The 20274-nt window shown below is 52.2% G+C and overlaps 1 protein-coding gene across 2 annotated transcripts in view; it reads left to right on the forward strand.

Moving 5' to 3' along the window:
- Window positions 1-6397: 6397 nt before the first annotated feature.
- The window catches only part of Nectin2 (nectin cell adhesion molecule 2), a 34179-nt gene continuing 20302 nt past the window's right edge, over window positions 6398-20274 (forward strand). Inside the window, exons 1-2 of one of the 2 annotated variants that reach the window (XM_059280489.1) lie at window positions 6398-6719; window positions 17559-17921. In XM_059280489.1, coding sequence (XP_059136472.1) covers window positions 6632-6719; window positions 17559-17921 — 451 coding nt within the window. In that variant the 5' untranslated portion in view covers window positions 6398-6631. The remainder of the gene's footprint in view (window positions 6720-17558; window positions 17922-20274) is intronic. The other variant, XM_059280481.1, reaches the window with a different exon arrangement.

Below are 20274 nucleotides of genomic sequence, written 5' to 3' on the forward strand. Positions count from 1 at the left end.
GCTGGCTGGGACTGCAAAGCAAGACTGTCACAAAAGAACAAGGTAACTGGACCCAGTAAGATGTCTTAGTGAGTGAGGGCACCTGCTACCAAGCCTGATGACTTGGGTCATGTAGCCCAGGCTGGCTTTCAACTCACACTGTGTAGCTAAAGATGGCCCTACAATCCAGATCCGCCTGCCTCTACTTCACAGATTCAGGGATTACAGGGGTATGCCAGCACATTTGCCTTTTAGTTCACTTTTTTTGTTGTTGATTTATGTTTTTTTGTTTTTTCAGAGCTGAGGACCGAACCCAGGGCCTTGCACTTGCTAAGCAAGCACTCTACCACTGAGCTAAGTCCCCAACCCCTTGTTTTGTTTTGTTTTTAAAGATTTATTTGTTATGTATACAGTGTTCTGCCTGCATGTATACCTGCAGGCCAGAAGAGGGCACCAGATCTCACTATAGATGGTTGTGAGCCACCATGTGGTTGCTGGGAATTGAACTCAGGACCTCTGGAAGAGCAGCCAGTGCTCTTAATTGCTGAGCCATCTCTCCAGCCCATGTTTTTGGTTTTTTGAGACAGGGTTTCTCTGTGTAGTCCTAGCTGTCCTGGACTCACTCTGTAAACCAGGCTGGCCTTGTTTACAAGAGATCCTCCTGCCTCTGCCTCCCGAGTGCTGGGATTAAAGTCGTGCGCCACCATGGCTGGCCCAGCAGTTCACATTTTTAATACAGTAGACACCTTCCCCTTTGGATAAGGGATTTGTCCCACGACACCAGTGAATTCCAGAAACATAGAAACCACCAAACATTATATATACTGTTTTTCTCTTATATACATACACTTACGATAAATCTCACTTTATAAACTAATATCAGTAAGAAATTAGTAGCTACTAATAAAGCCAAGTATGGTGGCTCGCATTTATAATCCTAGCCCTCGGGAAGCTGAGGCAGGAGGATGGCCATTAGTTCAAGCCCAGCCTGAGCTACAGTGTGAGAGCCTGTCTCAATAAGTTAAGTAAGGAAAAAAAAAGAATAGAAGAATGATGAACAATCATTAGTAAAATGGAGGGCTGGGGAGGCGTCTCAGAAAATAAACTTTATTTTGCAAGCATGTGAATATGAATTCAATCCCTAGATCCCCACACAACAAGCTGAACATAATCCCAGTGCTTCTGTAGCAGAGACAGGCTGGCTGGCTGGCTGGCCAATTAGTCCATCCTGTTTGGCAAGATTCCAGACCAGTGAAAGACTCTGTTTCAAAAAAAACAAAAGGTTGGGGCTAGAGAGGTGGCTCAATGGTTAAGGGTGTTTACTGCTCTTGCAGAGAACTGGGGCTCGATTCCCAGCACCCACATCAGGCAGCTCACAACCACCTCTAACTCCAGCTCCAGGGCATCTGGCGCCCTCTTCTGGCCTCTGCATTCACCTGCACTCAACATGCCCATACCCACACACTGACACATATACATAATTAACAGTAAAATATATTTTGTTTAGGATTGATATTGTCTGAAGAACACCTGAAGTTGTCTTCTGGCTTCCACACTCACACATGTACACACACATACACACATGTACACAATCACACATGCACATGCATATGCACACAAATAAAATAGAATAAATATAACAACATAATGCATGGCATTGTTAAAAATTGTTTAAAATAGAAAATTTCTCAATAAAAAGGAAAAGAAAAAAGAAAAACTAAATAAAGAAATAAGTAAGTGAAAATTGTTTAAAATGAAAGCTATTTTAAATTTATGAATTATTTATATCTGGAATGTTCCGTTGAACAGTTTTGGACTGAGTCTGACCGTGGGGGACTGAAACCCTGGGAAGTGAAACTGGCTTAGGGGAGGACTCCTCCTGCCGACAGATCCCAGGATCTGTTCCCTCCCTCCCATCTCCGTCCCTGTGGGTAGAGCTCTCTTGTCCTCCGGATGGCCGAGATGAAGATGGCAGATTTGTCTATTTGCTGGCTGGCTTGTTTGTGACAAGGTTTCAAGTAGCCCAAGCTGGCCTCCATCTCCATCCTCCTGCCTCATGCTGTAGAATGCTGGGACAAACCAGGGAAGGCTGATGAGCTGCCCAGCAGGTAGGGGTGCTTGTCCCCAGGCCAGATGACCTGAGTTCGGTCCCCAGATCCCATTTAGTGGAAGGAGAACCACTCACACAAGCTGCCTTATGTCTTCTACACAGGCACCACACGGCGCGAGCACACACAATGCTAAGTAAATAATAAACAAATACGGGGGGTGGATTTTGATTCAAGTCCAGATAGGCATGGTGGTTCACACCTGCATTCTCAGTAAGACATGGAGGCAAGGCAGGAGGAATACTGCCAGACTGAGTCCAGCCAAGGCTGTGATGTAATGAGACCCTGTCTCAGGGGAAAGCAAACAAAGAAAACCAAATACAGTGGTGCACGCTGGGAATCAAGCATTTGAGAGGCAGAAGCAGGTGGCTTACTGCAAACCCGAGGTTAGCCTGGGGCTGTAACTAGAGTTCCTTGGAGTTCCAAGCCATCCAAGGCTACTGATTAAGACTGTCTATAGCCGGGCGGTGGTGGCGCACGCCTTTAATCCCAGCACTCGGGAGGCAGAGGCAGGCAGATCTCTGTGAGTTCCAGGCCAGCCTGGTCTACAGAGCAAGATCCAGGACAGGCACCAAAACTACACAGAGAAACCCTGTCTCGAAAAACAAGCAAACAAAAAGAAAAAAAGAAAAAAGACCCTGTCTAAAAAGTAACACCACCTCCCTGCCCCCCCAAAAAATAAATTTTAAAAGTTAGATGTATAACTGGGAAGTTCAAAGACAAACTATCTTCAGTCATGGTTGGATCCAGGAGCTGAAATCCGCTTCCGTCAATGAGACAATACCACTGGTTGGGGGGAGGGGGGATGAGGGGGGCTCAAATGCTGTGGTTGGCCAGTGGTAGCTGGCTGCTACTTCCTCTGCGCACAAGAGCGGGGTTGCTGGGCAGGTAAGTTACTTAGAACAGGAAGCCTTTGGCTTTGTGCCTAGCAGGCTATGGCTCTTGAGTCAAATGCTACCTCTGGGACTCCTTGACCCTGGAAGCTGACTTCACAGGCATGAGACCCACCCAGTCCTTTGTCAACAAACCAAGCTGATCTTAAGTATGCCTCATGGGCATGTAATCTGGGAGCTCCACACTCCAGCCTGCTCTTCTCGGGCTTCCTTCCTGAGCCGGCCCTACCCACAAAAACCAGCCAGGAGAAAGCCAAGCGCACTTGGTGGCAGTCCAGAAGAGCAGGTGCAGAGGGGAAAAAAAGACGTCGACACATGGACTCTTTGACTCACGGGAGAAAGAGGGCAGGAGGCGGGATTTCGCAAAGTCAATAGTGCAGCTGAGGCTAATACTCTAGACCTCCTCCATCTTTAGCTGAGTCGGGACAAAAGGGCCTTCATAAAAGTGGTCGGCAAGGTAAAAGCTTCACCATGCCCATCTTAGTTTGGTTTCTGGAACCATGACAGAAGGATCAACTCCCTAAATCTGTCCTCTGACCTCCAAGCATGCCCTCTCCACCATGAGGAGAAGAGAAAGTGGGGGGTGCGGAGGTCATGATCCAGGACCTGTAACATGGCTCAGCAGGTAAAGGTACTTGCTACCAAGCCTGATGACCCGAGTTCAGTCCCTGGAGAGCCACAAAACTGACACCTGCAACTTGACCACATGCTGTGGCACATAAGGCTCTCCCAAACACACACACACACACACACACACACACACACACACACACACACACACACGAACAAATGCCACCGATGGCCAAGTGGTTAAGATCATTTGTCGTTCTTTCTTGTAGAGGACTGGGGATTATGTCCCAGCACCCACACTGAAGTTTACAACTATCCATAACTCCAGTTCCAGGGGATCTGATGCTCTTCTGGCCTCCACAGGCACCAGGAACACATATGGTGCACACACATACATGTAGGGAAAACACTCCTGTACATGAAATTAAATAAATCTCAAAAACAGAAGAAAGTCACCAAGGCTCTGTGCATGTTGGCCATACTTTTAATCCTAGCACTCAGAGGCAGAGGCAGGTGGATCTCTGTGAGTTCAAGGCCAGTCTGGTCTATGTAGGGAGTTTCAGGCCAAACCAGGGCTGCATAGTGTCTCTGTCACGGGAAAAAAAGAAGTCACTGATATCTAGACTGCAATTTTTCTGTGCCTACTATTCACACAGCTGGCCTCATGTCACACTTGTTCCAAGCCAGACATGGTATCTGGAGGTCATGTTGCATCTTTAAAAACACGAACAGTGCAGATTCACACTTCATCCTGCTACTTCTCAGCTGGTGGTTTGGAAAGGTCCTATGTCTCAGTTTACCCTTCACCCATGGAGATCATTACAATAGTGTCCCCTTATTGGGGATTCTTTTTGTTGTTGGGGGGCAGTGGTTTGAGTCAGGGTTTCTCTGTGTAGCCCTGGCTGTCTTGGAACTAGCTCTGTAGACCAGGCTGGCCTCAAGTTCACAAAGATCTGCCTGCCTCTGCCTCTCAAGTGCTGGGATTAAAGATGTGCACCACCACCACCCAGTCCCTTATTGGCATTGCTTCTTTTTGAGACAGAGTCTTTCTATGTAGCCCTGGCTGATCAGAACTGGCTCTGTAGACCAGGCTGGCCTGGGACTCACAGAGATCCGCCTGCCTCTGCCTCCTGAGTGCTGGGATTAAAGGTGTGCACCACCACTGCCTGACCTCTTCCTGCAATTCTTGTGAGCAATGAACAAAGACAAAGGAATTCTGAATAATGTCCCTTCTGGACCTGCCTTTTGTGTAACTCTGACTTTGGGACCAAGTCATTTCCCCTTCCCATGACTCGGTTTCTCCACTTCCCCCAAGTTTTGATTGGTGGCATTATTTGCAGCAGGTTTAGTTGAGTGCCTGGTAGACAGTAGAAGTTATCAGCACCCACCTGATGGAAGAATCAACTCAAAACAAGTTGTCCTCTGAACTTCAGAAGCAGGCATGGCTTGCAAGCACACAAAATACAAAATAATAAGCAAACAAACAAACAGAATCCTTAACAAGTAGGTCAGACCCAGCCTTCACTCCTTGGGCCGTGCCTTTCGGGAGAGGGAACCCAGTTATGTGGCAGGCTGGAGAAGGGACCCTATCCCAGCCCAGGTGGCTCTCTTGCAAGAAACCTCCAAGTGGGGGAGGGGGCAGGGACTTGGATGTCAGGCAATCCCGCAGCCGAATGCCCCCCCCACACACACACACTTCTGTTCTCCTCCCTCACTCCTTCAAATGGACTTTCTCATCAGCTCCCCTCAGCGGCCCTGGGAATGTGAAGAGGCAGGTGGGGGTAGGGAGGAGTGGAGCGGCTAGGAAGAGACAAAGGAGGCAAGTCAAAACCAGCCACTAAGACCAGAGGAAGCTGGTGAGATAGGGAAAGTGGGACAAGGACACCGGGAGGGACTGGTGGGGCCAGGGGCCGGACTGACTGGTCCAGCCCCACCCAGCGGGGCTCGGCCTGCCGGGTTGGTCTGTGCTGCCCCCTAGCGTGAGGCTGTGGTATAAAAGATACTGGGTGGGAGGGACGCAGAGGCCAGATGTAAGGACAGAAGGAACGTTAAGAGTGACACAGAGAAACCCTGTCTCGAAACCCCCCCCCCAAAAAAAAAAAAAAAAAGAGTGACACAGAAATCTATGAGGCAGAAAACAGAAAACGACAGGGACGCAAAGAGAGATGCAGACAGACAGACACACACAGTCAAAGGAATGCAATGAGACATGGGGACCAAGTGACACAGGCACACGGAGAGACAAAGAAATCCCAGAAGCTGAACGACAGAGAAACACGGGAAGGCAGAGGGGAGACTCCGAGATGGTGAGGGAGACAGAGAAGAGAAATCTGGAGCGAAATGATGCGGCGACACAAGAACCCAGGGCAGAGATCAGAAGGAGACCAAGTCCACTGAGAAGTGACCTCGACCCACGACAGCAGCAGGACCAGGGGAAGGGCTGGGGGAGGGGGTGTGGCCTCGTCGAGGGGCGGTGCCTCAGGAAGGGAGGCCCTATGAGAGCCCACATACTCAGGCTAACCAGAGGGCAGTGGGGCGTGGTCTGGGCGAGGAGGCAAGGCTTCTGCTGGTGGCAGCCGACCGGAAGTTTAGAAGGGGGGTGTGACCGCATCGCTAGAGTAGAATGACCAGAAGGGGGCGCGGTGGGTCTTCCCGGGGTTTGTGGGGGCGTGGCTCGTTGACAACGGGCGTGGTCACATTGCAAAAGGGGCGGTGCTAAATCCCAGGAGAGGGCGGAGATCGAATCGTGGGGCCGGACAGGTGTGGGACTTGGGAGGGGCGGGGTCATAGCTCCGGGAGGGGGCGGGGCCTGAATCCCAGGGTCGGCTTGGTGAAGAGGGGCGGGGCCTGTGACGTCACGAGTCCGGCCCGCTGGAGCTAAGCGAGGGGCCGGGGGGCGCGGATCCTGAGAGCCAGGCGAGGGAAGCTGGGCCAAAAGAACTGATCCGGGGAGCCGCAAGCGGCGGGAGCCGGCCTGGAGCCGGACACTTCAGGCCCCTGACCGCCCTCACAGCCGATCGGTGAACGCAGAGTGGTCCCTAGGCACCCCCTGCCCGGGCCCAGTCCCTCCCCGGGCCCCCCATGGCCCGGGCCGCAGTCCTCCCGCCGTCCAGATTGTCACCGACGCTGCCGTTGTTGCCGCTGCTTCTGCTCCTGCTCCAGGAAACAGGTGAAAACGCGCGGATGCCTTCCTCCGTCCTCGGAGTGGAGGGAGCCCGGGCATCGTCCCCCACCTCACTCCCAGCTCCCCGAGGGCCCTTCCCTCGTGCTCCCTTCCAGGCTGGCCTTACTGATCCAGAGATTCCCTCAACACACCCTACTCCGTCTCCGAGTCTTCTACCCTCCCTCTCTGCACCCCCTCTTAACCACAAGTGCCCATTCTGACCCGGGTTTATCTGTCCCCCTCCACCTCCCTCAGGGTGGAAGGGGTTAAATCCTCCCCATCCTGCGCCGATCACTTATCCGGAATCTGGATTTCCGTCTCTGCTCCCCCCCTCAGGAATGTGAAGAATGTTCCCCCCACTCACACTAGCTGGAGGGTCGTGATGGTGAGGAGGGACGACACCCGGCCCCCCCCCCTTTTTCTTTTCCTTCTGGCTAGGTTGGGCGTCTGAGGCCCGGGGAGAATTGGGCGCGAGGGGACCCACGGTCGAGGTTCCCTAGACCAAGGGTGGGGAGCTGGGTCTTTGGGGGCCCCCGGCAAGCCAGTGATGAGAGTTGGGGGCACTCTGGGGGGGGGGAGGATGTGAGTCCTGAGTGCAAGCCTCAGGCCTCAGGGAGTTTACGGGCACTGACCACCCGTTTCTGGAAAAATGAAAGAGCTGAGATTCTGCCTCCGGAATCTCAGAAGACTGTCCTAACCGGGGTCTAGGTAGAATTGTGGGGGAAGGGGGCTCAAACTTGTGGGTCTTGGGTTTAACTGTGGGCAAAGAACACTGATCGTTGGGGGTCCAGGGACAATTGGGGGCCAGAGGCACTACCTTGGCCGTTTCGGATTTAACTGTAGCTAATGGAATTTAATGAGCAGGGGACTCTGACCTTTGGCCCCCAAATATAATCAAAGGCTAAAAGGCTCTGCCTAGAACTGGGACTCCGTCGGCTGTGTCCCAGGTGGAGTCGGAGGCCGGGAGGGAGGTTTGGAGTTCTCCTCCCCTTCCCCCTTTCCCTGTGAGCGCCGAGTGGCGACGTCCCTGGGGAAGTTTTCCGGTATCGCTTTCACCTAGTTTGGGAGGGGCGGGGCGGGGCTGGAGCGCTCCCGAGTCCCTACTCCCGGTTTCGGGACCTTATCTTTCCTCTGGTCACGCCTTTGTCCTCGCTGCACTTAGAGAGGTAAAGGGGAGGAGTCTCCTCTCTAAGGCACTCGCCCCTTCCCACCCCCACCCCCCACTCCTGGAGGGGAGAGGCCCCGGGAGGAGCCTGGGGGTGGGGTGGGGGAACAGGTGTGCTGACCTCGCCCGGCCCCTAGCAGGTGACCCGGTTGTTTCTTCCTAACTGCAAAACTCTGGGATTGGGGATGCGGGGGTGGCGGAGAGTTTCTGGAGGGTTTCCTCAGAAAGGGGGCATCCGAGGGATCGTGGGGAGAATGCCTATCACTCCTTTGGCCTCATTTCCTTTCTGATACCTCCTTCGAGGTCATCAGCCCTGACCTCCAAGCTCCCTGCCTCTGTCAGCGACAGATGGGATCAGAACTTGCCACTCTGGGTGAATTCTCAAAACCCACCGTACCCTCCAAGCCAAGCGTTGATTTGCGTGTGAGCTCACAGAAGGTTCCACAGAACCCCAAAGCAAACCTTGTTCCCCGTCCCAGCCTGCAAAGGAGGAAACAGAAAAGGCACGCGCTCTTCTCCAGGGTCCACTCTGTCCCCTGCAGGCCTTTGAAAGCCAGCAGTCCGGTGGCCTTGCTGGGCAGGTTTCCCAAAGTGCTTCCTAGACCTAAGGCCCCTTCTCTGCTGGACCTCTGGGGGGATTCCCAGCTGCTGGGCATACCTGGAGAAAGCGTCCAAGGGGACCTTGGCCCTTCCTACCCGCCCCCTCTGCTCCTGCCTCCACTTCCTCATTCTCTCTCTCTTTCTCCCTCTCATTTTTCTTCTCCCCCCTTCCCTTCACTCCTTTTCTTTTCATTTCCCCCTTTTCCCTTCTCTTCCCGTCTTTCATCTCTCCTCTGTTCTGTTTCTTCTTTGCCTCCGTCTCTGTCCCCTGGTCCCAGCGCCTCAGCCGCCCCCTCCCTCCTGGCGTCCTCAGGGAACGGGCTTTCACCACCTGGACCTCCTCCCTGAGCCCTGCTCCTCCCTCCCAGCCCTCCCCACCTCTCTCTGCTCATCCATGTCTGCCAGGCAGCCCCACACAGCTGTGGGGGAGGGGAGGAGAGGGGACCGCAGGCCGGGCTGTCTCTTCTCGTTAGGGAAGGAGGACTGAGCAGGAGAGAAATGGGGGGACAGGGAGAGGAGCCAAGAGAGGGAGGGAACGAGGGAATCAGACCTCAGGATGGAGTCATGCACAAAGAATGAAGGAAGATGTGCAAGAGAGAGGGCAGAGCGGGCCAGGGGTGTAGGCAGGGACACCGACGGGGTAGAGAGGTTTGGTGTCAGGAGAGAAAGACCAAAAGACCCCAGCCAAGGGGCTGTGGAGACCCTGTGACCCAGAGAGGTCAGAGCACAGGCCAGTCTCAAGGCCAGGTAGTGTGGAGGGGCCACAGGGAGTTACAGACATGCGAGGGACAGGGCGTCTTGCACAAGGGCCAGCTCCCCTGCCCCCGCCTGGGATGCTGTTACATTTTTAATGTCCCAGCGATGCTGAGACACAGAGCAGGAAGGGGAGGAGGAGAGGGACCCAGAGAGATGGCCCAGGCAGTGAGAAAGTGTGTCAGGAGATGCGGAGAGGTGTGGGTGCTGGACACACAAGGACACGGAGCTCCCAGGGTCACAGAAACAGAAACCTTAAGGCAGGAGTGGTGACCGTACACCTGTAACTCCAGCACTCGAAGAAGGCTGAGGCAGGAGGATTGCAGGCTGAGCTACATCTAAAGACCCTGTTGCTAAAAAAAAAAAAAACAAAGCAGAGTGGTGGAAGCAGGCCTGTAATCTAAGTGCCAGCTTGGGGGAGGCGGCTGAGGCAGCAGAATCTTGAGCCCCAGGGCCAGCCTTGGCTATGGAGCTGAGGAAGGAAAAGAAGAAGAGAGAGATGGGCTGGGCTGTGGCTCGGATGGTAGTTGGCTCACTTAGCGTGCATGGAGCCCTGGGTTCCATCCTCTGCACCCCCTAAAGCAGGCATGGTAGCTGTGACCCGAACATGAGTCCCAGATGACATGGCTATGCAGTGAGATTGAGGCCAGCCACGGCCACCTGAGACCTTCTCCCAGAAAACGAGAGGGGCACCAACAAGCTGGGGATGCGGCCCAGGCCGCAGAGTGCTTGCCTAGCATGCATGAAGACGGGGGTTCGATCCCCAGCACCGAATGATTACCGGTGGTAGCGAGCACCTATAATCCCAAAAATGGAAAGTAGAGACCAGAACATCAGAAGTTTAAGGTCATCTTTGGCTACATAATTAAATTCAGTCCAGCCTACTACTGCAAGAGACCCTGTGTCGAAAAGAAAAAAAAAAAAAATTGTTATTTTGTGTATGTCGGAGTGGCTCATGCCTTTAATCCCAGCGCTCAGGAGACAGGGGCAGGCAGATCTCTGTGAGTTCTGAGTTCAAAGGCAGCCTGGTCTAATTAAGAGAATTCCAGGGCATCCAGGCCTACATATTAAGACCCTCCCCCATCTCTGTCTATCTGTGGATGGATGGATGGATGGATGGATGGATGGATGGATGGATAGATGGATAGATAGTCTCTCTCTCTCTCTCTATTATTTTTTTTTTTTTTTTTTTTTTTTGGTTTTTCGAGACAGGGTTTCTCTGTGTAGCTTTGCGCCTTTCCTGGAACTCACTTGGTAGCCCAGGCTGGCCTCGAACTCACAGAGATCCGCCTGGCTCTGCCTCCCGAGTGCTGGGATTAAAGGCGTGCGCCACCACCGCCCAGCTATCTCTCTATTATTAATATTTAGATAATAGGCAGGAGTCTGGTACTTTGGGGAATGAGAAGCCAAGGGACAGGGGCAGAAGGGACAGATCTGAGAAGTGGGACCTGTACACAGCCAGAGGCCATAGTCTCCTGGGACTGGAATGCACACTGAGGTGTCCACTCTCTTGGCAGGATGTGAGTGGTCCGTCTCAGGACCCGGCCAGGAAGAGCCTTCGAGAACTTCCCCCTGATGAGTCTGTATTTCCACAGGGGAGGTCCTCTGGGAGCTGAGCCCCTGTAGCAAAGGAAGGCTTGTATCCGAGGGGCCCCGTGTAACCCCCGAGTGTTAAAACTGAGGCCCACATAGAGATCGAGACACAGCCCAGGCCGTGTATCCTGGCCGCAGTGGTTACATTCTCACCCCTCAGACAGGCTCCGGATGTCCGCCGTGGTGGTTTGGAACTGTGATTAATGTAATTAATTAATTAACCAGGTGGCTGAGGCAGCAGCTGATGCCAGTGCTCCAAGCACTCTGGCCTCGAAGGGTTTACTCCAGGCCCGCCCCACCCTGCCATGGTTGGGAGTAGGGACACTCCAGGGTTTATAGGTGTGCAGGGGCCAGCGGAGACTTGAGGAGCCAGCCAGGCAGGACATAAGAAGCCCGGGCTCCAGACTCAAGCTCTCTTCCCCAAGACCAGAGGTTCCGTATCCCCCCGACCTTCCTCCTTCCGACCTGAAGTGTAGGATCCAGCCCTCCTCCCTCAGACTCAGGGCTCCAGACCAGTCCTCTTCCCTCGGGCTGTGAGACCCCGGCTCCAACCCTCCCCTGTGTTACTGCTCAACGCAGACTTTCCCTCTGGCCTGCAGGAAGCCTGCTCTTCCAGTCCTTAGGGAAAGGAAGTGTGTTGGAGGACCCAGCTGACACTCCATAAAGCAGTCACCAGAAAGCCCTGCCGAGGAAAGCAGAGAGAAGCAAGTGTTCCCACGGGCCATTTTCGGGCCACTATCTCTGAGGCGTGGTTTTGGCGGTGTCCCTACGAGGTCACACCACAGCCACCTGCCAGGCAGCCTCCAAGGGGGTGTGTTTCTCTCTCTCTTTTTATTTTTTCTTTTTTTGGTTTCTCAAAATAGGGTTTCTCTGTGTAGCCCTGCCTGTCCTGGGACTCGCTCTGTAGCCCAGGCTGGCCTCAACTGAGAGATCCGTCTGCCTCTGCCTCCCGAGTGCTGGCATTAAAGGCGTGTGCCGCCACTGCCCAGCTAGGAGATGTGTTTTTAGCACCAGGCAACGCATCTTCCAGATTTCATGACTTCATCTCCCCAGCCTCCCTCCCCACCTGACACACAGAATCCCTGCACCCCCTCACCCCATAGTCTTCAAACTCCAAGTCCCCACCAATCTCTCTTCCTTCCCCAGTCTCTCCCTCCCATTCCTGCTTGGGAATCTTTCATCTGGATCCTTCTCCATCAACACAGCCCCTACCCTGACCCAGAAGCCTCTTCTTAATTATCACTGATCTTTCTAAACTTTGTCCTGTTCCTTCCCCCCACGTTTACACTCCCCGCTTCTCTCAGAGAAAAGCCCACACATTCTAATTCAATCACACTTGTGTGTGACCTAGCACAATTTGTTGTATGTAAGAACGGATGTTCACTTCGTAGGCTCTTCCTGTATCAGTCTCAACAAGGCTGGGGTCACAGGTGTGTGCTTCCATAACTGGCATCATATCCATAACACTGTTTTGATTGCCCATCAGTTCATTTATCCAGCACATTTACCTTCGAAATATCAGGCACTGTTCTAGGCTCTGGGATCTAGGGATGAATGAAAGACCTCTTCCCCTCATGGCTCTGCTAGGGAAATAGGTGGTTGGTGCCTTGTTGGGGTGAGGGAACAAGTTAAGAAGAATCCTTGTTTTCAGTTCGGTGAGCCGAGCTTATGTCACTAAGGAGGAAGCATGTTGACCTGCTGAGCAAGGAAGACCACCGCAAGGCCCTGAGGTAGGACTTGTGGGGCCAGCGCACCAGAGAGGGACGATAGAGAGAGGAGCCCCGAGATGGGATGGGTGTGATCCACACAGGGTTCCGAGGGAGAAAGGAGCCACTGAAGGCTCCCAGCAGCTAAGATGGGGTACCAGCTACCATGATCTCTCTAGCCGCGGGGGGAGACAGCTCAGCTGGGAACGTCACCTAGGAGGTGACCCAAGCAGGAAGTGGCTGGTGAGTTGAGCCGGAGTGGGGACCCTGAGGCATCACACTCGCATGGTCTGACTGAAGATAGGTTTTAAAGATGGGCTGCTTGTGGTGGTGGGGGGGTAAGCAGGTGTCCCCAAGATCTTGAGTTCCTTGCCAGCCAGGACTGTGTAGCCAGACCCCCATCTCAAAAACAAACAGAACAGGGGCCAAGGAGATGGCCCAGCAGGTGAAGGTGCTTGCTGCCAAGCCCAAGTTCTGCCACTGAGACCAAAGGTGGAAAGGGAGAGTCGACCCCCACCTCTGTGAGATGGCATACCCACCCCTGCCCACAAATAAATAAATGTAATATTAAACAAACAAACAAACAACCAGAAAACACTGTTCATCACACAGGGGTCTGAACATCCTGTTCTTTTTTTGTTTGTTTTTTTGTGGGTTGGTTTGATTGTTTGTTTTCTAGACAGGATTTCACTGTGTAGCCCTGGCTGTCCCGGAACTCACTCTGTAGACCAGGCTGGCCTCAAAGTCACAGAGATTCTTCTGCCTCTGCCTCCCGAATGCTGGGATTAAGGCGTGTGCCCCCATCGCCCGGCCTGTTCTTTTATTTAGAATTAGACGCTTAGTCTGGAGGTCTTGAGGCAATAAGGTTTTTGTTATTTGTATTTTTCGTTTATTATTGATTTGAGACGGGGTCTCCCTGTGTAACACAGGTTAACTGGGAACTCACTCAAATTCATAATCCTCGTGCCTCTGACTCCTTCGTGCTGGAATTACAACTGAAAGCCACTGAGCCTGGTTCCCCAACTTTTAGCGTTTACTTGGTGTGTGTGTATGTGTGTGTTTGTGTGTGTGTGTTTGTGTGTGTGTGTGTAGGGGGGGACCACAATACATGTGTATGTTCTCTTCATCCACTATGTGGGTCTCAGGGATCGAACTCAGGTCTTCAGTCTTGGCAGCAATCACCTTTACCCACTGAGCCATCTCACCAGCCCCTCGCTGACACGTTTTCAAGCCCGTTTTGCTGTCTTTAATGTGCTTTCTGTCTAGCTCCACGCACTGCTTGCTCTAATTCACATTTGCAGTGCTCAGGAGGGTGAGGCAGGAGGATTGATGTGAATTCCAGGCCAATCAGAGCTGTCTAAATAAGCAAAGTAAAACCTGTGCCTGGGCTGAGGCACATGCAAACCCTGCCAGATGTGCCTGGGCTGAGGCACATGCAAACACTGCCAGATGTGCCTGGGCTGAGACACATGCAAACACTGCCAGATGTGGCCTGTGGGGACAGGCACTGACCCTGTGACCTGGACTGCAGAGAGTGTCAGATCTTTTACTGGAATTGTCCCAGGGGACCCTGCAGGGTGGACTAAATGTCTCCATTTTACACATGGAAGAACTGGGGCTTGAAAAGGTCATCCAGCCCGGAAGCAGCAACCAGTAGGAAGCTCACATCTATCTGTGTAGCAATTCTTCTAAAGAGTACTCCCGCTCCTGCCTCCCCTCTGTGATAGGGCTGGAACCCAGGGCTTCCCATATGGTATGCAGGTGCCCTCACTCCTGAGCCACGCCCCCAGCCCCTCACTGGGGGATTCTAGGCAGGGGCTCTACCCCTGAACCACACCCCAGCCCCTCACTGGGGGATTCTAGGCAGGGGCTCTCCTGAGCTGTCCTCTCCCCAGCCCACATTGATCTGCTCTGCTGCAGAGGATGAAGCCCTTTTGGTCAAGGTGGTCTGGGTTTGAGTGGTGAGGCATTTTGGAGATGCTGTGGCTCTTTAAGCTGTCACTGGTTGCCACTTGTCCATCTTCCCTGGCACTGTCTGTCCACAGAATGATGTTCTGCCAGATTCCCTCATCAGGGCCCCCTGGATTCTTTTTTAAAGGTGATTTTAAGTGTTTTGGTGTTGTGCCTACCTTCCTGTCTGTGCACTATATGCGCAAGGTGCCCGAGGAAGAGCTGGAGCTATGGATGCTTGTGAGCCACCATGTGGGTGCTGGGAACCCAACCCAGGTCCTCTGCAAGAGCAACAGGTGTGCTCTTCACCTCTGAGCTATCTCCAGTCCCTGACACACACACATACACACACACACACACACACACACACACACACACACACACATTTTTGGAGACAGGGTCTAGCTGTGTCTCCCTGGCTGGCCTGGAACTCACTATGTGGCCCAGGCTGGTCACAGAGATCCATCTCCCTCCCTTTCCCCTGTGCTGGGATTAAAAGCTTTTGCTGCCACACCACAGTTGCCCTCAGTTCTTGTGTGTGAGGAGGCCGGGACTGTACACACTCACCACTGTACAAGAGGGCAGCTCTGCCCAGCTCTCTCTACAGAAGGTTGTGAGCAGTTGCTCATGGACACAAGTCAGGTGCTGTGTCATTGAGTCCCTCACCCCGGGGCTCACTGTCAGTGGCCACTTGTAATTATCCGGCCTCTTTGTTTGTTTACCAAGTTCAAGTTTCCTGTGGACCTATGCTAAAGTGCTCCTCAAGCATTCCTTAGTCCTCATAACACTTCTGGAGGGTGCGACACCGTCATTATGTCCTCATTACGCAGCTGGGAAACTGAGGTACAGATGTTAAGAGCCTGGATTTAAACCCACACATAATTGTGCCCTGGGTCATCGTGGAGTACTTCCTCCCAGAGCTGAGACACAGGCTTCCTTGTTTCTGTATTTGTTCGAAGTGGGGAGACAGGTGCTGGCAAGATGGCTCAACGGTTAATGCAGAGGACTTGTTCCGTTTCTAGTACAAGGTCCTGTAACTCTGATTCCGAGGGATCTGCCTCCCTCTTCAGGCCTCCATAGGTACCTGCACACACACCATATATAGATGCAAACACATGACACATAAACATGAAATAAAAATTATTTTTTAAAATGTGAGCAGATAGGGGCTGGAGAGTTGGCTTGGTGGTTAAGAGCACTGGCTGCTCTTCCAGAGGACCCAAGTTTGAGTCTAAACATCCACATGGTAGTTCACAGTAACCCTAGTTCGGAGGGATCCTCTTCTGGCTTCCAAAGGCACCAGGCACACACACATGTGCACAGATATACATGCAGGCAAAACACCCATACGCATCAAATAATTTGTTTATTTTGTTTTTCGAGAGACACAGTTTCTTTATATGGCCATGGCTGTCCTGGAACTCACTTTGTAGACCAGGCTGGCCTCAAACTCACAGAGATCCCGTCTCTGCCTCAGGAGTGCTGGGATTAAAGCGTGCATCACCACCACAACATTAAATAATTTTTAAAAAATGTTTAAGTAAAAATAAAGTCAGGCACAATGGTGCACACCTTTAATCTCAGGATTTCTGGAGGCAGATGCAGGTGGATCTCTGTGAGTTCAAGGACAGCCAGGTCTATGTTCTCAGAAAGAACAAAAATAAATAAAGTGGGGAAGTAGAAGGGTCTGCTAAGACCCCCAACCTCAAGGAGATGAGATATTGGCAGTTAATGGTTGTTGAAGGAGGGGGAGCCATTTTCTTGAGTGGTCTAGCCTCAGGCTCGTTTCTCATATTCCAATAGAAAGCCCCACAGCCATGCTCGTGCAAAGCACTGGAAATTAGACTCCATGGGTCACAAAACAAAGCTCGTGAAAGTCAGAGAGAGACTCGTCAGCAAGAAAAGGGTTCAGCAGGAGCCACAGAGGATGAGAAGTCATGAGGGCGACTGTAAGCAAACTACATTGCAGACATGTGTGAAGCCGTCAGGGAGAAAGACTGTAGCTCCACGGGTAAAAACGCTTACCTCGCATGTGTGAGGCCCTACGTCTACTCTCTAGTGCTGTAAAGGTAGGCAGAGAACAGCTGGGGAGACAGGTCGATGGACAAAATACTTTCTATGTTAGTATGAAGACCAGAGTATGATCCTCAGCACTTTTATGTTAAAAGCTGTACATAATGTACAGCTCTACATAGATGTAACAGTGAACATCTGGAATCCCAACACAGGGGAGGCTGAAACCGGATTCGCTGGGATTTGTTGGCCAGCCTAGCTGAACCACTGAGCTGCAGGCTGGAGCGCCCACACTACAACCTGTTCACCAAGTCCGAGTGAGGGGCTGAGGATTAAATAAAGACAAGACAGCGGGTCATTCTTCTCAGGAGAATGCCGTTTATTGAAGGAGGGAAGAGGTCTTAAATACGGGCTCACAGGACAGGGGAAGAACCTGGGAGGGCAAAAGTTTGCTACAAAAGTTTCACTATCTCACGCCCCAGCTTTTTTTCTCAACTCTGCTGGTATACGAAACAAGGAAGCCGGCAGGAAGTCAATATAGGGAGGACGTCTGATGAAGGTCAGCAAGCGAGGGCAGCAGCTACCCAAGGAATGGGGTCAGGGCCCAACAGCAGGCCAATCAGAAACCCTGTCTCAAATAGGATGGGTAGTTGGAGAGATGGCTCAACTGTTAAGAGCATTGCCTGCTCTTCCAAAGAATCCAGGTTCGGTTCTCAGCACACGCATAGCGTCTCAGAACCGCCTCTAACCCCAGTTCCATGGACTCTGATGCCCCCTTCTGGCCTCTACTGGCACTGCATGCACATGGTGCACAGACATTCATGCAGGCAAAACACCCATCACATAAACTGAAAATAAACCTAAAAAAAAGTAAAAGTAAAAAGACCAGGTGGGTCAGCTGTGGTGGCGCACAATTTTAATCTTAGCACTGGGAGGCAGAGGCAGGCAGATCTCAGTGAGCTATATATTGAGACCCGGTCTCACCTCTGCCTTGGCACCGCCTGTCCTGGAGACCGCTGGCTTGTTCCCTCCCCCACGTGACTGACCTCTTCCCTTTCTCCCTAGGAGCCCAAGATGTGCGGGTCCGAGTGCTCCCAGAGGTTCGGGGCCGCCTGGGAGGCACCGTGGAGTTACCATGCCACCTGCTCCCACCCACGTCAGAGCGCGTCTCTCAGGTGACGTGGCAGCGCCTGGATGCTGCGGTCGTGGCCGCCTTCCACCCATCCTTCGGCGTGGACTTCCCCAACCCTCAGTTCACCAAGGACCGTCTATCCTTTGTCAGAGCGAAAGAGGACACAAACGCAGACCTGCGGGATGCCACGCTGGCCTTCCGGGGACTGAGGGTGGAGGACGAGGGCAACTATACCTGCGAATTTGCCACCTTCCCCAACGGCACCCGCAGGGGGGTGACCTGGCTCAGAGTCATAGGTGAGTGGGGGGACAGTGTGAGCGCCCTTGCCTTGGCTGCTTCTCCCTGTCTCGGCTTTCAGGTAGACCGTCCTTAATGTGTTTGCAGATGTCTTATTTGGTTCTGTTGGGTTTGTTTGTTTGTATTTTTGTTATATTGAGAATGGGAACTCATGTAGTTAAGGCTGGCCTCGAACTTTCTTTACTTTATTTTTTTTTAATTAGGTGCGTACATGCGTGCATATATGTGTGTCCCCTGCAGTGTTTGGAGGTCAGAAGACAACTTGGGGAGTCAGTTCTCTCCTTACACCTTGGGAGTCCTGGGGATCAAACTCAGGTTATCAAGCGGTCAAGCGTGGCAGCATGGCAGCAATCGCCTCTACCTGCTGAGCCGTTTTTGCCAGCTCCAGTCCCTAACGTCTGTTTGACCAGGGATGAGCGGGAAATTTTGATCCTCCACCTCCACCTCCACCTCCACCTCCAAGCACTGGGATTAAGGACTTGGCTGTCACACCTAGTTCATTTGGTGCTGGGGACAGAACGGCACTTTGTGTGTACGAGGCAAGCACACTACCAACTTAGCTCCAATTTCCTTCATTTTCCTTTCCTCCTCCCTTTTATTTATTTATTTATTTATTTTAAATAATTTAACTTTAGGTGTTGGGGATTTAACTCAGTGGTAGAGTGCTTGCCTAGCAAGCGCAAGGCCCTGGGTTCGGTCCTCAGCTCCAGGAAAAAAAATAAATACATAAAATAATTTAACTTTATTTTATGTGCATTGGTGTGAAGGTGTTAGATTCCCCTGGAACTGGAGTTACAGACAGTTGTGAGCTGCCATGTGGGTGCTGGGAATTGAACTCCGGTCCTGGAAGAGCAGCCACTGAGCCATCAATCCAGTCCAACTTTCTTCCTTTTAAGAAACGTATCCCAGGCTGGCTTGGAATCTAAATCCTCCTGCCTCCATCATCGAGTGCCGGGATTACAGGAGCGTGCCAAGACACCTATCTTTGACCAGTGCTTATTAAGCACCTACTGAGTGCTAGTTGCTGACTCTGTTTACCAAGTAGACATTTTTTCCCCTTGAGTCAGGGCTCAATATGTAGCCCAGGCTGGCCTCAAATTCGAAGCAGCCCAGTTGCCTCAGGGCTGGGACTGTAGGTATTTGGGCCATGACACTCCACTCTGGTTTTGTACTGAGAATAAGAGCCATGGAGTTCTGAGCGAGCACGGAGCTGTAACTTGGACAAGAGTCCTGGGTGTCACGGAGAGCTCAGGACAACTTGTTTGAATCAAACGATGTGACTGGGTCGGGGGATCGGAGAGGCGGGAAGCAGGGAGTAGGCCTTAGGGTTGCTTTGGCTTGACCTCGGGTGAGGGGGTGCAGGAGACGGAGGAGGCAAAATAGGGGAATCTAAGGAAGGTTTACACCATTGTTCCTGGGTTAGGGGAACCGAGGACCAGAAAAGACTCCCATGGGGCCGAAAAGATGGCTCAGCGGAAAAGAGTACTGGCAGCCGGCAGTGGTGGCGTACACCTTTAATCCCAGCACTCGAGAGGCAGAGCCAGGAGGATCTCTGTGAGTTCGAGGCCAGCCTGGGCTACAGAGTGAGATCCAGGACAGCCAGGGCTACACAGAGAAACCCTGTCTCGAGAAAAAGAAAAAAAAGAAAAGAGTACCGGCTCCCATTTCATAAGACCCATGATTCGGGCTGGAGAGATGGGTCAGTGGTTGGGAACAGTGGCTGTTCTTCTGGTAGACCCGGGTTCAATTCCCAGCACCCACGTGGCAGCTTACAACTGTCCCATTTCCAAGGGAATAAAGACTTTAAAAAAAAAAAAAAAAAGACCCATGATTCCCAACACCCACATGGCAGCTCACAGTCATCTGCAACTCCACTTCTGGGGGATCCATCCCCTCTTCTCTCCTGTGGTACTGCAGACACGTGGCGTGCAGGCACAACACCCATACACAAAAAATAAGAGTTGAAGTGCTCCCAGCTTGCTGGCCTGGCACAGCCAGTTGGCACAGTGGCAGAGATTTCTCTAAAGGTAGAAAAACCCCATGCAAGCCACACCATCCAACCCTCCAGACACCGTATTGCCCCAGGTTGGAAACCTCCCTGTACATTCTGGAACAGAAGGAGCTACTTCCATAGCCCTTGCCAGTTCTTGGGGAGCAGGCCTGTCACCCCATAAACTTAGGGAGCTGAGGCAAGCTACAGAGAGAGTTGAAGGCCAGCCTGGGCAACTTGAGCCCTTTTGTTTTGTTTTGTTTTGTTTTTCAAGACGGGATTTCACTGAGAGTTTGAGGTCAGCCTGGTCTACAAAGTGAGTTCCAGGACAGCCAAGGCTACACAGAGAAACTCTTGTCTCA

Source organism: Peromyscus eremicus, chromosome 1, assembly GCF_949786415.1.
Source record: "Peromyscus eremicus chromosome 1, PerEre_H2_v1, whole genome shotgun sequence".
Lineage (NCBI taxonomy): Eukaryota > Metazoa > Chordata > Mammalia > Rodentia > Cricetidae > Peromyscus > Peromyscus eremicus.